This window comes from Sorex araneus, chromosome X, assembly GCF_027595985.1.
Source record: "Sorex araneus isolate mSorAra2 chromosome X, mSorAra2.pri, whole genome shotgun sequence".
Lineage (NCBI taxonomy): Eukaryota > Metazoa > Chordata > Mammalia > Eulipotyphla > Soricidae > Sorex > Sorex araneus.
In genome coordinates this window covers 31,834,458-31,847,995 of record NC_073313.1, presented here as the reverse complement: position 1 = coordinate 31,847,995, position 13,538 = coordinate 31,834,458, and the positions used below count along the sequence as shown (strand labels likewise).

At 40.0% G+C, this 13,538-nt stretch overlaps 1 protein-coding gene across 5 annotated transcripts in view; it reads left to right on the top strand.

Annotated features, from left to right (window-relative positions):
* Positions 1-13,538, top strand: part of DMD (dystrophin) — a 2,715,231-nt gene that overhangs the window by 2,615,961 nt on the left and 85,732 nt on the right. For all 5 annotated transcript variants that reach the window (XM_055122927.1, XM_004612435.2, XM_055122929.1 and 2 more), the window contains 3 exons: positions 3,542-3,743; positions 6,485-6,570; positions 8,851-9,008. In XM_055122927.1, coding sequence (XP_054978902.1) covers positions 3,542-3,743; positions 6,485-6,570; positions 8,851-9,008 — 446 coding nt within the window. The remainder of the gene's footprint in view (positions 1-3,541; positions 3,744-6,484; positions 6,571-8,850; positions 9,009-13,538) is intronic.

Below are 13,538 nucleotides of genomic sequence, written 5' to 3'. Positions count from 1 at the left end.
TAAGCTGTCTTAGCAAGACCTCTTCATGCCAGTGCCACCACCTCTAGAATTTAACTTCACAGCAGAGATGACTACATCAAAGTATATTGGCTTTCTTTCTGTGCAAAGATTTGCTCTCAACGTCCTTCAGCCTTCAGCATTCACTGTCTATAGAATGATGAGATGTCAACAGCAGCTGCCTCTTCCCACAGGCTCCTTCTGCCAGGGCAAAAACTCTTCAGCAAACACATTGCAGCTATTCATATGTCATGACACCCTGTCTTTATAATGAGGTCTCAGGATTATTTGTATTAGCAGAGTTTCCAGGTCGGCCTGTTCGATGAGCTTGTTGGATGGGCACTGTGTGACTTGTCCTAAACTCTGAAGCTTTTCAATCTCATTGTCATCATCATGATGATGTGTAGTGGTGATAGTAGTGGTACTATTAGCGAAAGTCGTACTAGGGAATGGGTGATGGTTTCCTTTCTCTAGAAAGTCTCTCAGGACTCTTTTTGCCATCCATCTATATTACTATGTATTCTTCCATGAGGAATTGGAAGAACCAGGCGGTCCTGCCATAACACCCACAGCGAGTCTGCTTCTCTCTAGTGTCAGTTTTCTGCAAAAATTATACTTTCTGGGCTTTAACCCCAAGATTTGGCAAAAGATGCCAAAATTCTGCTTCAGCATCTTATCAATGGCTTACAGAGAAAGGAGTAGAGTTACATTTGAAACTAGTGTTGGGCCTATAGAGACAGAAGAGCGGGAAGGATGCTTACCTTGCATACTTTTGACCCTGATTCAATGCCCAGCAACACATCTAGTCCCCTGAGCATCACCAGGAGTTACCCCAGTGCACAAACTCTAGTACCAAGGAGTTGAGTAGGCACAAACATTGTCTCAGGGACCGTCAGTGGCATCCTTGTGCTAATGTTCTCTTCCTTCCATGTTTTGTTTTTCCTGCACAGCAGAGAAAATGGAGGAGAACAAGGCATTTTGTAGTGTCCTCCTTAGCTCTCACTCCCAATGCCTGAGCCATCAAATAGTCCCTTTTCATGAGCATCCTCTTCTTTAAAAACATTTTTGACAACAACACTATATCAGAACACACTTGGCTTTTATATAGCTCCAAAATATCTTCCCTACTGAATACACAAAGGTATAGATTCACTAAATGGAAATTCCTGGCTTGAGATAAAGAGATAGTTTCACAAAGTAGCTTCTGAGGCTACTAGACACATCTAATTATTGTGTTTAATGTTTCATCAAACATTTTTCTCTATGTAGTCTTCAAAATGTTCATTTTGAACAAGTATATGTCCATGTGGCATTTGGATGGTACGAATCGATTTTTACATAGCTTGTCAAGTCCATAATATCAGCATTGTAGAATTACATAGGTGTCTTCTAAACGTTTTTCTATGAAAATGGTATTGTTCTTGGTATGTTTGTTTTGGGAAAGGGGTTCATGATTCTTCTGTGAGGAATTGTTCTGGTGTTTAACCACATCAGGTTTTAGCAAAGCATACTGCACAGTATATCTCTCCTAACTGTGATCTGCTCCTCCTGTTATTTCAAAGCAATTGCCTTGTTCCCCCTTGAGCTATTTATACTCCAAATTTTCTATTCTCCGTGTTACCCATTCACCTGTAGAGAGATAAGAATAGACCCCATAAAAAAGAAATTCATGCGGTTTTGCTGTTTGTTGCTGTTGCATGGGAAAACCCAACTTTTAATACAAAATGAGTTAAAAATCTCACTTGCTGGTTCTTTGAACCTTTGTACCATTTCTTTAGTATAAAGCAAATATACTTACAGTGCTTAGGGTAGAGTCACACAGAAAAAGGAAATCGTACAAAAACTTTAAGCCACCCATAGCTTCCTTCAGCTGTGGCTATAAAGAAATAACACTGGGAAATATTGGTATTTGGGGAAAAAATCCATTCCTCTCTTTTGCTCATGGAAATTGTATGCTGGGCGAAGTGTTCTTACAGCCTGCACTTTATGCGGTGGCTATGGAGAAAGTCTGACGCACACAGGAGGGAATTAGTTGGAACCTTTGTGTCTGTACCTTTCTCCCTTGCAGCCCCTGGTCTGCCTTGCCCTCCCCCAAGTCTTCCTATGTGCTTCCCTAGTTATTATTATTTTATTCTTTATTCTTTTCCCTTCCTGTGTCCCTTAAATCAAGTCCTGCGCCTTTCTGCCACTTTATTCAAGGTCTCGGCTTCCATGTAAAACGGCCATCTCTCTATCTTTCAAGTATTTTTTTCAGCAAAAGGCGAGGCCCCTTTACTTTGATAGGATGGTGGCTAGTCCCAGGCATTTGTGGGAAACAGAGACCTTTACTCATGGGATAAAAGACAGGAGGAAAAATCCCTCCTACTTCTGCCACCAGGCATCCTTCATGCATCCAGGGAAACTTTAAAGGCTACTATTTTCCTTTCTTAAGAAAAAAATAAGTGTACTACAGAGTTGTTAAACAATATAGGTATTAACTACAAGTTTTGTGGGGTTGGCCCTTAATTGGAACTCACTCCTAGTAATTAGCGAACTACGCTGAAAACTAAAATTTGCATCTGTTTAGTATTGGGGAAGGTGTTTACTGACTGCTGCCTAGGATGTGGTCTATCTGCAGTCACACTTAGAATTATGTTTCTGCCTTGCCCTCCCTTCACATGTGAGAAGTTTGCTTAATCACCATCTAATCCTTCTCTCAGAGGACTGAGACCTGAGTTTACAGGTATAATATGCTTGCTATGAAGGTGAAGAAAATGTTTTCCTGTTTGGGTAATAAATTGGCTTTGGAGAAAAGCATCTTTCCTTGACCTCTTGGGGGTTAAGCTTGTGATTTGCTGATGTTATTTTTTTTAAATGGAGGTATCCCTTTGGTTCTGCTTCTTTTTGCATATGAATTGATGGCACCCCAATTAAGGGGACTTCTCCCTCATCTCCCAGTTCTAAAAAGTTCTTAGAGGATTTGAACAGTGCATTATAAAGTATAGCTTTAAGGTGAGGTTGCAGGGTGGCATGAGGGAAGAAGAAAAAGAAGCAGCTTGAAGGTGAAAGGAGAAAAAAAATTTATGTATCAGGTCTGGAAGACAGGATAGGTTACTTGTACCATAACTTTAGTTGGCCTATTGAAAATTTCCGTGAAGTTGATTACTTTTTCACTTGATGTGAAAACTACTTCATGACCTTAACCGCATGGCTGGAAGTACAGAGTTCATACAGCTCTAACTATACAGGGTAATCGAACTGACCTCTAATATTAACTATATGAAAACGTTGTCAGGAACGCTAAATCTCTGGCAAAACTGCTGGTTGTTTTTCGGGGGAGGAGGTACTTGTGTAGAACGGCTCTGTTGATAAAGACTAGGTTAATTTCGGCTCTGTTGATAAAGACTAGGTTAATTTCCCTCATTCAACCGGTACTAAAGGATACAAAACAACTGTGCCAGGGTGTTCCCAAAGGAAAAAGCTCAAAGGAGGGAAGGGGCTGGAGGGGGAGAGGGTGAGTCTCTGCTTTGAACCATTGTGATATGGTTTCCTGTGGTTTTTGCAGTGGATCTCTTGAATCTGTCAGCTGCCTGCGATGCCTTGGACGAACATAACCTCAAACAAAATGACCAGCCTATGGATATCCTGCAGATCATTAATTGTTTGACCACCATTTATGATCGCCTGGAGCAAGAGCACAACAATCTGGTCAATGTCCCACTCTGCGTGGACATGTGTCTGAACTGGCTGCTGAATGTTTATGATACGTATGTATGGCATGCTTTTTTCCCCCCATTCTGGTCACAGGAGGTCTACAAAGGGCAAAGATGTAATTAGCATTGCTGCGGGGTTTCGGTTTAGAAACTCCGTCTGCTGGATGAAAGTTTTATGAAACCGTGGGACTTCCTGGTGTCCCTGGGATAAATCATGTCTGCATTTATTGGAACGGAGAAACGTATTTACTAAGCCAGGAGATAAGAGCTAGACCAGAGAGTGCTCCCAGATCAGAGACTACCCTGTTGAAGCATTTTCCAATCCTAGAATGAGGTAGCCATGGGTTCTTTTCCCGTTCTGGCTTGCGTGTTTCGAATTCCTTCTTGCACTCCGGGGTGGCTCTTTCTCAGTACAAATGAATGTGCTTCTGGAGATGCCCACACGCCTGTCAGCAGATGGAAATAGCTTTAGCTGATATGTGGGAGATTTTTTGCAGAAGATTCAGTTTGGAGAAGCTGGACCAAATGAAAACAAACCCTAAATGCTGCCAACTCAGCTCCTGAAACTGAAGACTTTTTTTTTTTAAATAAGGACTTTTTTTTTTAATGAAGTTTGAGTTTGGCACTTCCATTCATCACTCTTTGAGAAGATGTGTTTATTACTTTTGGATTAAACACAGGAGATAGCCCCAATGTACTCATTTCTCTTTGGATTTTAATGAGGACAATTGAGGAAGTGGACAAAAGAAATTGGTGTTAACTTTGAATTCTTAGACTTCCAGGTCATTACTTGCCACATTTCACATGTCAACAAGAACATCTGCCCCCTTTTGCCCTTTATTGTAGAATTCTGCTACTAACCTTTTTTTGACTGCCATTTTGAATAAGGTCTTTGCTTTTTCAATCCCAAAACTACCTGGCTATTGAATTCTGACCATTGGACATAGTGAATTTTAATTGGGGATTATACTTAGCTTTGCTTTGACATGGATCTGTATTCAGGGACACCTTCCGTTATTTTTTAGCACCATTTTCCTTGCAGATGACCTTCCAAATGAATCCTGAGCTTATAACTTTCCCTCTGCATGCATGAAAATTATTTGGGGACAATTTAAGCTTTCTGAAGATCTGAGTTATTGTATAATGTTTGTTAAATCTTTTTAAAAGTTTGCCAGTTTGGGGGCTGGAGAGACAGTACATACAGGGAGGTAAGGTAATCACCTTGCATGCAGCTAACCTCACTTCAATCCCCTGCACGGCATAGGATACCCAGAGACCACCAGGAGTGACCCCTGGGCACAGACCCAGGTGTAATCCTTGAGCATCACTGAGTGTGACCTCAAGAAAAGAAAAAGAAATGTTCCACCATTTATTTAAAGAATAAAAAGAAAGTCTTCTAACTTTCTAGTAATTTTGTTCATGCATTAGGATTCAGGATTTCTTTTTCATTAAGAGATTTAGTAAATTATTCCAATTGAAAGTTCAATATTTTGTTCCCCAAAAATAACCACATTTGAGGCCTATCCTTTGTAAATTGTAAATCCTAAATGGAATAGTTTAAATATTTTATCCAAAATCTAAAATTGAATTGCTTTTCATATAACTATGTAAAAGCTTAAAATTATTGAAGAATATTTTCTACAAAATAAAACAAAAACATTTAAAATTTTTCCCATGCATAAAAAGAGCTTGTTAATAAATCTGCTATGTGGAATGCTTTCTTTTGGCTTTATATTAAAGTGAAAGCATATGTGTATTAACATTGATATAGCAATATGTTATTTTAAAATTGCTCCTTAAGGTCATATATTTGAATGCTGTCTAAAAGAGTATCATTTTTCTTATGAAGATATTTATGTTTTATGTGTCATATAGCCTGAAGTGATTAATTTTCTGCTCAATAAGGGGCAATCTGATGAAAATCTAAAAGAGCATTCAAGAGAGCAGAGCAGTTAGTTGCTGGGAATTTTTTGGCTTCAGTAACCAAAGTCGGTAATTTGCTTCAGTAACCAAAATACTTTAGTGGATAGAAGTAATTCTTCTTCTTATTGACTTAAGCCCAGGTGGTTCTCTACAGATGAATAGAAGCATTTCTTCCCCTCCACACCCATTTCATGTAGAGCTACTTTTTTGCAACCACTTTTGTAATTCAAGTGAGAGATTTTTCAAATTGAAATTTGGTGATTATTCATGGGTTGAGTTGGTCCAATTTTTTTCTCCACATTCTAAGCCAGGTAGATAAGGAACTAAAAATTCTTAAATGTTTTAATAAAACAACAGTTAGGGGCAGCTAGCTAGTAAAGCAGTTAAGGTGCATGCCCCACGTTGTCCTGAACTGCATTCAATCCTGGGCACAACATGCTACTGTGTGTGTGTATCCACATATATCAGTGGGGATAGCCCTTTCACCATTGTGGATCAGTGTAATCCTCAGCACTGCAGGGCACAAGCAGCACCCTATTTTGGGCCCATCTGGATCGAACCCCCTGGGCCTCCTGAGGATGTCTTGGGAGACAAATAAATAAATGAAACTATGGTTAATGGAGTTTCTGTACCTCTTTTTTATTTTGGAGCCACAACCAGTAGTGATCAGGGTTTCCTGCAGGCTCCGTGCTTAGGGTTCAATCCTGTGACCATATGTGGTACCAGAAAGCAAACCAAGTTCAACCATATGCAAGGCAAATGCCTTTAATCCCTATACTCTCTCTGGTCCTCTTTTTTTCCCCTCAGCTAGAAGCGTTTACTATTTGCTGAAGCCTCAGTAATTGTTTTCTGGTTTGATTTTTTCATCATAGGGGACGAACTGGGAGGATCCGAGTCCTGTCTTTTAAAACTGGCATCATTTCTCTGTGTAAAGCACACTTGGAAGACAAGTACAGATGTAAGTCCTATGTATAAACTGTATTCTTTTGTTAACATTGGGTAATCACCTCCATTCTAGATGGGGAATGACACGGTGTTCTTGTTTGACAGCAGATTCTTCGTGTAAAACGTAGAACTGCTTTTAGAGGATCATAAAATTTCATTTGTGCTGTTCCCTGTCAAATATTCAATTGCAGCTATTTAAATAGGGAATGAGGATTCACTTCTCTGGCCCAAGTGCACTGTACGCTCACTGTGTCCAAATAAAATATAAGTTCCTAGGGGATAGTCTGGTTTGCTAACCCACTTGTATAAATCTGAAATATAAATGAGAAATGGGCAAGTGTCTTCCATGCACTGGCCATATCTCTGGATTCTTACTCAAAACATCCTATCTAGCGCTTGTGTTCAAGAAGCATTGTTTTATAATTATCTTTACTGTAAGGTGTCCTCTAATAGCCAATACTGTGATGCAACTAGAATCTTATTGTTTGAAAGGCCGATAGCTTGTCATTTTTTTAAAGGGTAAGTATCACCATATAGAATTTCCTTTTGATTTGCCCCTGAGTGCTTCTTAACATTTGTGAATCCGAATAAGCAACAAATGCCAGAATAGTAAAAGTTGAAGGCAAAGGAGCACTCCCACTGTGAAGCACTGTCCTTATTTTTCCCTTTAAGTACACTTGTGAGAAAAACCTTTGGTAGGATTATGAACAAGCCTAGACTGTTTAGTCTCTTCATTTGCCCTACGGCCTAGCCACACTGGGATGACGATATATTCAGAGCTTAATGATGGGCAGGAGATAAAAGAGATTGAATTCCTCCAAAACCATTATGTCCTACTGCTCACTCCCCCCCTAGGATTCTGCCATCACCGGCACCACCAAGTACACAAGCCCTTTTCACTCTCTTTCTGTCATTTCCATTTGAGTTTTTCATTCAAAGAACCAAAGAAAAAATGAATGAACAGCTTTTGTTCAACATTCAAAACTACATTTTGGATAACAGTATTTCAGAGGAGTTTCCTCCTGTAAATATTATAATTACTTATAGGTGAGTTTGTGTATTAACTTTACTAGTGATACGGTACCGCACATCCTAGTACTAAATGTTAAACTCGTCAAAGAGACTTGAAGCTGATATTTTTGGTAACTATTCAGAGGAAACATGTTTGAGACTGGCAGAACAAAAATTAACTTCAAGCTAATGTATTTTAGAATATCATTTTAAGGGGCCAGAGTGATTGTACAGCAGATGGGGCATTTGCCTTGAAAACATCAAACCCAGCTTTGATCCCTGGCACCCCATATGGTCCCCTGAGTACCTCCCTAAGTGCAGAGCCAGTCTGCATCCTGGAGTGCAGTACCAGGTGTAACCTGTGCACCACCGGGTATGGCCTCAAAACAAACCAAAACAAAATTCACAATTTTGAGAAGTATACGTTCGAGTACCTTTGGAAGGATGAACAGTGTTTACCATCTCAGTTTTTGTTACTGCCATCTTTCATGTATTTGAGTGTAAAACGTGCTTTTTTGAGTAGAAAACATTTTCTTGGATTTACCTTTTGCGTGCAACTTTTGTTTGAATATAGGTTTACACTTTTATATTTCTAAGATTAAAACATGTTGCAAGCATGATATTTTCCTTCACCCTGGGAACCTGTAGGCTCCTGCTATCCATCAACTACTGTTGTACTCTAGACACTACTAGGGCATAGTTTTTCAAGAAATATTCCCTGCCCTCACATAGACATCATTCTTCAACTCCAAAGATAGATAAATAGTAAATCATTGGCAGTATAACATGATAGAAGCTAGTTTTAATATACATAGAATTCTGTAAAACATATAAAAGAATCTCCATGATTTCATGACTTCATAAAGACCCAATTTGGGGACATTTTAAAAAATCTGATCTCAATCATGCATGGTGGTTTGGATCAGTTATGTGATTATTCATGCTAATATGTATATATTTTTTGATTAAGCTTACATCCTATGGCATAAGTGTTAGCCAAAGGACTGTGTTATGACTTAGGAAAGATTCAGATGTTGTGCCTATATAAAGTCATAATTCTTCTATTGCTGGAGTTTACCACTCTTCTTATATACATTGATGAGTAACTAAGCCTATAGAAAGAGTAAATGTCCAGATTAGCCTAAATTAGAATTAACCGTTCTCCCTGGGAATCTTTTTTACTCTGTAGAATTAGTATTGGAATTAAACTAGTCACTAGGTTCTGATAGGGTCCATTTTGTATTGCTTTGTGATTGTTGCAATTCTCCTGTTTTTCATGCAGACCTTTTCAAGCAAGTAGCAAGCGCGACAGGACTTTGTGACCAGCGCAGACTGGGTCTTCTCCTGCACGATTCAATCCAAATACCAAGACAGCTGGGTGAAGTCGCATCCTTTGGGGGCAGCAACATTGAGCCGAGTGTCCGGAGCTGCTTCCAGTTTGTAAGTGATTCACCTTCTTCAGTAACATATTTATTCTCTGGTATTTTAGAAAGTCATTGAAAAAATGTCACTTTCTCACATTAGCTTTTCTGTAGGCGGGTTGGTTGGTAGAGGAGTTTTGATATTTGAAACCTCTTTTGTCTGTAGCTTCTAGAACTGGGTTTGGGGAGAGAGGGCAGTGCAAAAGAAAGCCAAGACATGCAGCAGCAGCAGGCACTGGACTGTTAACTGAGATACCGGAACAGAAGTGACTCTGCAGTGGAGGGAGGAAATATACCCTCTAGACTCAGAAATCCTTTGTATATCAGAGACTCGCCTTTTGTAGATGAGTCTGTTATTCTTAAACACTTGTTTTAACATTTAAAACACTTAAACGTGTTTATTTGACCCCAGCTCTATCACTGTAGCTTTCTTTTGGGTAGCTACAGGTAATCAACACTGCTCTCCTTTTTAACAGACATCTTCCCTTCCAAACTTGGTGACATTCCTCTTCTATTGCCATACCTGAGTGGCGACTTTGAGCAGGTCCAAAGTGTGCCTTCCCCTGCTGGCCATCACCAGCTCAACATACTCGGGATCATTCTCTTTCTCAGCTCCTCACCCCATTATCTTTCTAACCTCGAATCAGTCCCCTGCCCAAAAAGAAAAAAAAAAAACACCCTCTTCCTCCCAAATACCTGACCCTGAGTATTACATCGATGTCCATTTAACTTCTTTCTATTTTTTATGAGGTACATCTTTATATATTTAGTGTTTTTCTTTGATGGAAGTTTTCTCCTTAGGAGAAATTCTCAGTAATGGGATCAGCAGACTAAGAGATCTAAAGAGTTTTCAGCATTTGATTCATAGAACCAGATGGCTCTGTGTAAAAAAGTTGTTCTGATTTGTAATGCCACCGGCACCAAAGGATTGAGATAGTTCAAGTATTGCATAATTCAGTGTTCTTATGTTTATTTTAAATGCTAAGAACTATCTGCTTCTATGGTTTTTTTTCAACCCATTTCAATCCCATAAGCTATAAAACAAGTGATATAGAGAACTGGGTTAGAGGGTTCTTTTCTGATTGACCAGAGTGGGAGAAAACTATACAAGGCATCAATGGAGAATGTCATCAAGATTTAGATGTCTAAAGCTTTTGGAGAAATTCTTTAATGGCTACCTAGCCAAGGAGACTAAATGCATGCATAATAAGACCATATACATATAGCTGGATATACTGCTTAGGGTTGGTTTTTTTTTGCTAAAATTATGACAGATTAGCTTTAACTATAAAACAGATGTGCAGAAATAAATACAGTTTTTCACCCCCCTGCTCAAATCTCCCCAAATGTAAATAGACTATCACTTCTAGATTTTTCTTTGCATGGTGCTTCATTAATATTTATTCCCCAGACTGCACACATGTAACTAACACACGGTGACTATTAATGGCCACAAATAATCTGGTTCTTTTGTTTGGGGACCACACTCAGTGATCCTCAGGGATGGCTATTTCTGGCACAGTTCCAAGTGGTTCTGGGGAACTTTGTGGTGACAGAGACCAAATGTGGGACTTGCTTGTGTAAAATACGTGCTTCAGCTATTTGAACTATTTCCTTAACTCCATATTCATTTTTCAATCCAATTATAAAACAATTTTCAGTCATGTGAGAGTTGTTTTCCAAAGTACTGTTTTCTCTTAGGTCAAGTTTTAGTTAACCTCTTTTTTTTGCTTTTTCGGTCACACCCAGTGGTTCACAGGGGTTACTCCTGGCTCTGCACTCAGGAATTACTCCTGGTGGTGCTCGGGGGACCATATGGGATGCTGAGAATTGAACCCGGGTCAGACGTGTGCTAGGCAAACACCCTACCTACTGTGCTATCGCTCCAGCTGAACTTTTGACCCCCTAGTTGGGAAAGTCAAACACACACAGTGATGCATATATGTGTCTAAACTTTAGTGTAATACATATGGTAAACTGGGCTGAGAGTAAGGATCTGAATGCAAGTCTGCGCCCAGACAACTGTATATAGTTATGGTTCATCCAAGAGTCAGCCATAGGTTTTCTTCAGCCCACAGTCCTCCCTTAGCCAATGCCATTTTCACTGTAGACCCTGGTGCCCCTGCTCTCTCTCTTGTATTGAGACCTATTTAGCATACATATAATTTTGGGTAACTTTAAGATTCCGGGCACATCCATAATTTGTATATTGTAAAAGTGATAGCCTTAGTAGCAATCACAAACATATCCATCACATCACATAATTAGCAGTTCTTTTTCTTGGGGGAGAATTTCAGTTAGTCTCTGGCTGGTCTGAAGTTGGTTTTCAGAAGGGGCTGCTGGACAGAAGCTCAGCTTCCCCTATCCTCATTTTTTTTGGTTGGTTGTTGTTGGTAAGACCTGGCTGTGCTCAAGGCTCACTCCTGACGCTGTGCTCAGGGATCACTTTTGACCGCACTCAGGGTGTCGTGCTGGGAGTTGAACTGGGGTTGTGCAAGGCAAGTGCTTTTCTCTCCTGTACTATCTCTCCAGCCTCTTAACTCCACTTTTCCCAGTGCCATCTCTTTCAGCATTCTGTTAGCAATCCCGCTTCTCCCCTAGACCCACGTGTCTTTTTTGGTTTCTCCTGCTCTCCAATAATAGCGACACATTTCTCACTGTCACACCGTGAGATCAGCTCATCGTAGTATGCTTTAGTGATTGTGTCCTATCTCAGAGTCACCATCCCCAGTGATCGGAGTCCCCTGGTATGTTTGGACCCCGTGACTGTCCCTCTGTCTGATGGACGAAGGGATGGGGTCACAGACTGGTAATCAGTGGCAGTTTATTTAAATCAATCAGAATTATCATAGAGAAATCGTGAAGGGTTGGGGGGGCAGCAATTACACATAGGTGTGTTTGAACATGGTTGAACATTAACATAGACAATGAACAGATGTAAAGCCACTCCTTCAGGAGAAATTCTTCCAGGAGATTCAGCCAAGGATGGAATTCCATCTAGGGGCTCCAGCACTCTAGATTCCTTTTAGGAGATCCACTCAAGGGCAAACTACGAGCACATTGCTTTCTCCTTTACTTTACTGGTATTCCATTTAGGCAATCATATTAAATTTACTTCCTAATAATATATTTCTAGTCATTTTATACAAACACAATATGAGACATAGGCTTTTATCTGTACCCGAGATTAAGCTGAAAATGGTCTCTCTGGACTCATAGTAGAGGGTGACTTTTCCTGGGGACACCTCGCTATATTTCCCAGACTATACTCCTCAGGCCAAGTTAGTTTTTCCTAATTCAAATAGGGTCTTTATTCAGTTACTTCATTTTGAGTCATGTTACAGTTTGTTCCGTGATCATGCTCTTAACTTATACTTCTTATGGCACTTAACCTGTCCCACATCGAAGCCAAGGTAGCTTATAGCTTGTCCAAGTTCCATATAAGTCCCTTGGCGTGACCCACGTTTTGGAGTGTGAGGAACTAAGGTCAATCAAAGGGAAACAGAGTTTTAAGTCAAGTAAATATGATGGATGCTCAGGGGTAAATATTATTCGAAGTCAATTAACTCCCATATTACAAAAGCATAACATTATCTGTCTTCTTGTGTCCAATCAGAAAGGACATTTCTCTAAAGTAAACATATGTAAGCAACATAAAGGAAATATGAAAAAAACAATATTTCACTTGCATATACAAAATCCAGAGCCATCGGAAGGTTTGACTTTACAAGTTACCATGTCTGATTTGGAGATTTGTGACTAACAGAGGAAGAAGAGCGCAAAGGAGAGGTTAAAGATAAACACAGAGGGTTTGGAGTGCCCAAGTGAAATTGAGTATGTCTCGGGAGCCCTGTGGTGGGTGTAATTCAATTAGCCTAAGCTGCCCTATGGGAGGAAAAAGGACAACGCAGTATTAATCTAAAATGCTTGAAAATCTAATCCAACAGTTGTGGCTAACCAGTCCCCGAGTTTGTAGGATTGTCTTTGGTGAGACTGGGTGAAATAAAACAAGGCAGTGACCGTGGTAACAAATGTCTTATTTTCTTCTCTCTCTTATTTGTATTTTCCAAGCTGGTGTCTGGGAACTTTTAGGAAAGAGGAGTAAAACGCTTTTATATTACTGTAGCACTGTTGTCCTGTTGTTCATTTTTTTTTGCTCGAGCGGGCACCAGTAATGTCTCCACTGTAAGACTCGTTGTTACGGTTTTTGGCATATTGAATATGCCACAGGTAGCTTGCCAGGCTCTACCTTGCAGGGGGATACGCTCAGTAGCTTGCCAGGCTCTTCAAGAGGGACGGAGGAATCGAACCTGTGTGCAGGGCAAACGCCCTGCCCGCTGTGCTATCTCTCCATCTTTGACTTATCTCCTTGCTGCTCTTTTTGTTCTCAGGTTCCTCATCAGATGCCCATATTGTCCTACCTTCCTAGCAGGGCTCTACTTTGCATCCTGATCTCTTTCACTGTTCCTTCGGGTTTTTGTGCTACATTTGAACTAATGGGATCGATCCCATGATATTTTCCTTAGAAATTTCCAGCTCCTTACCCTTA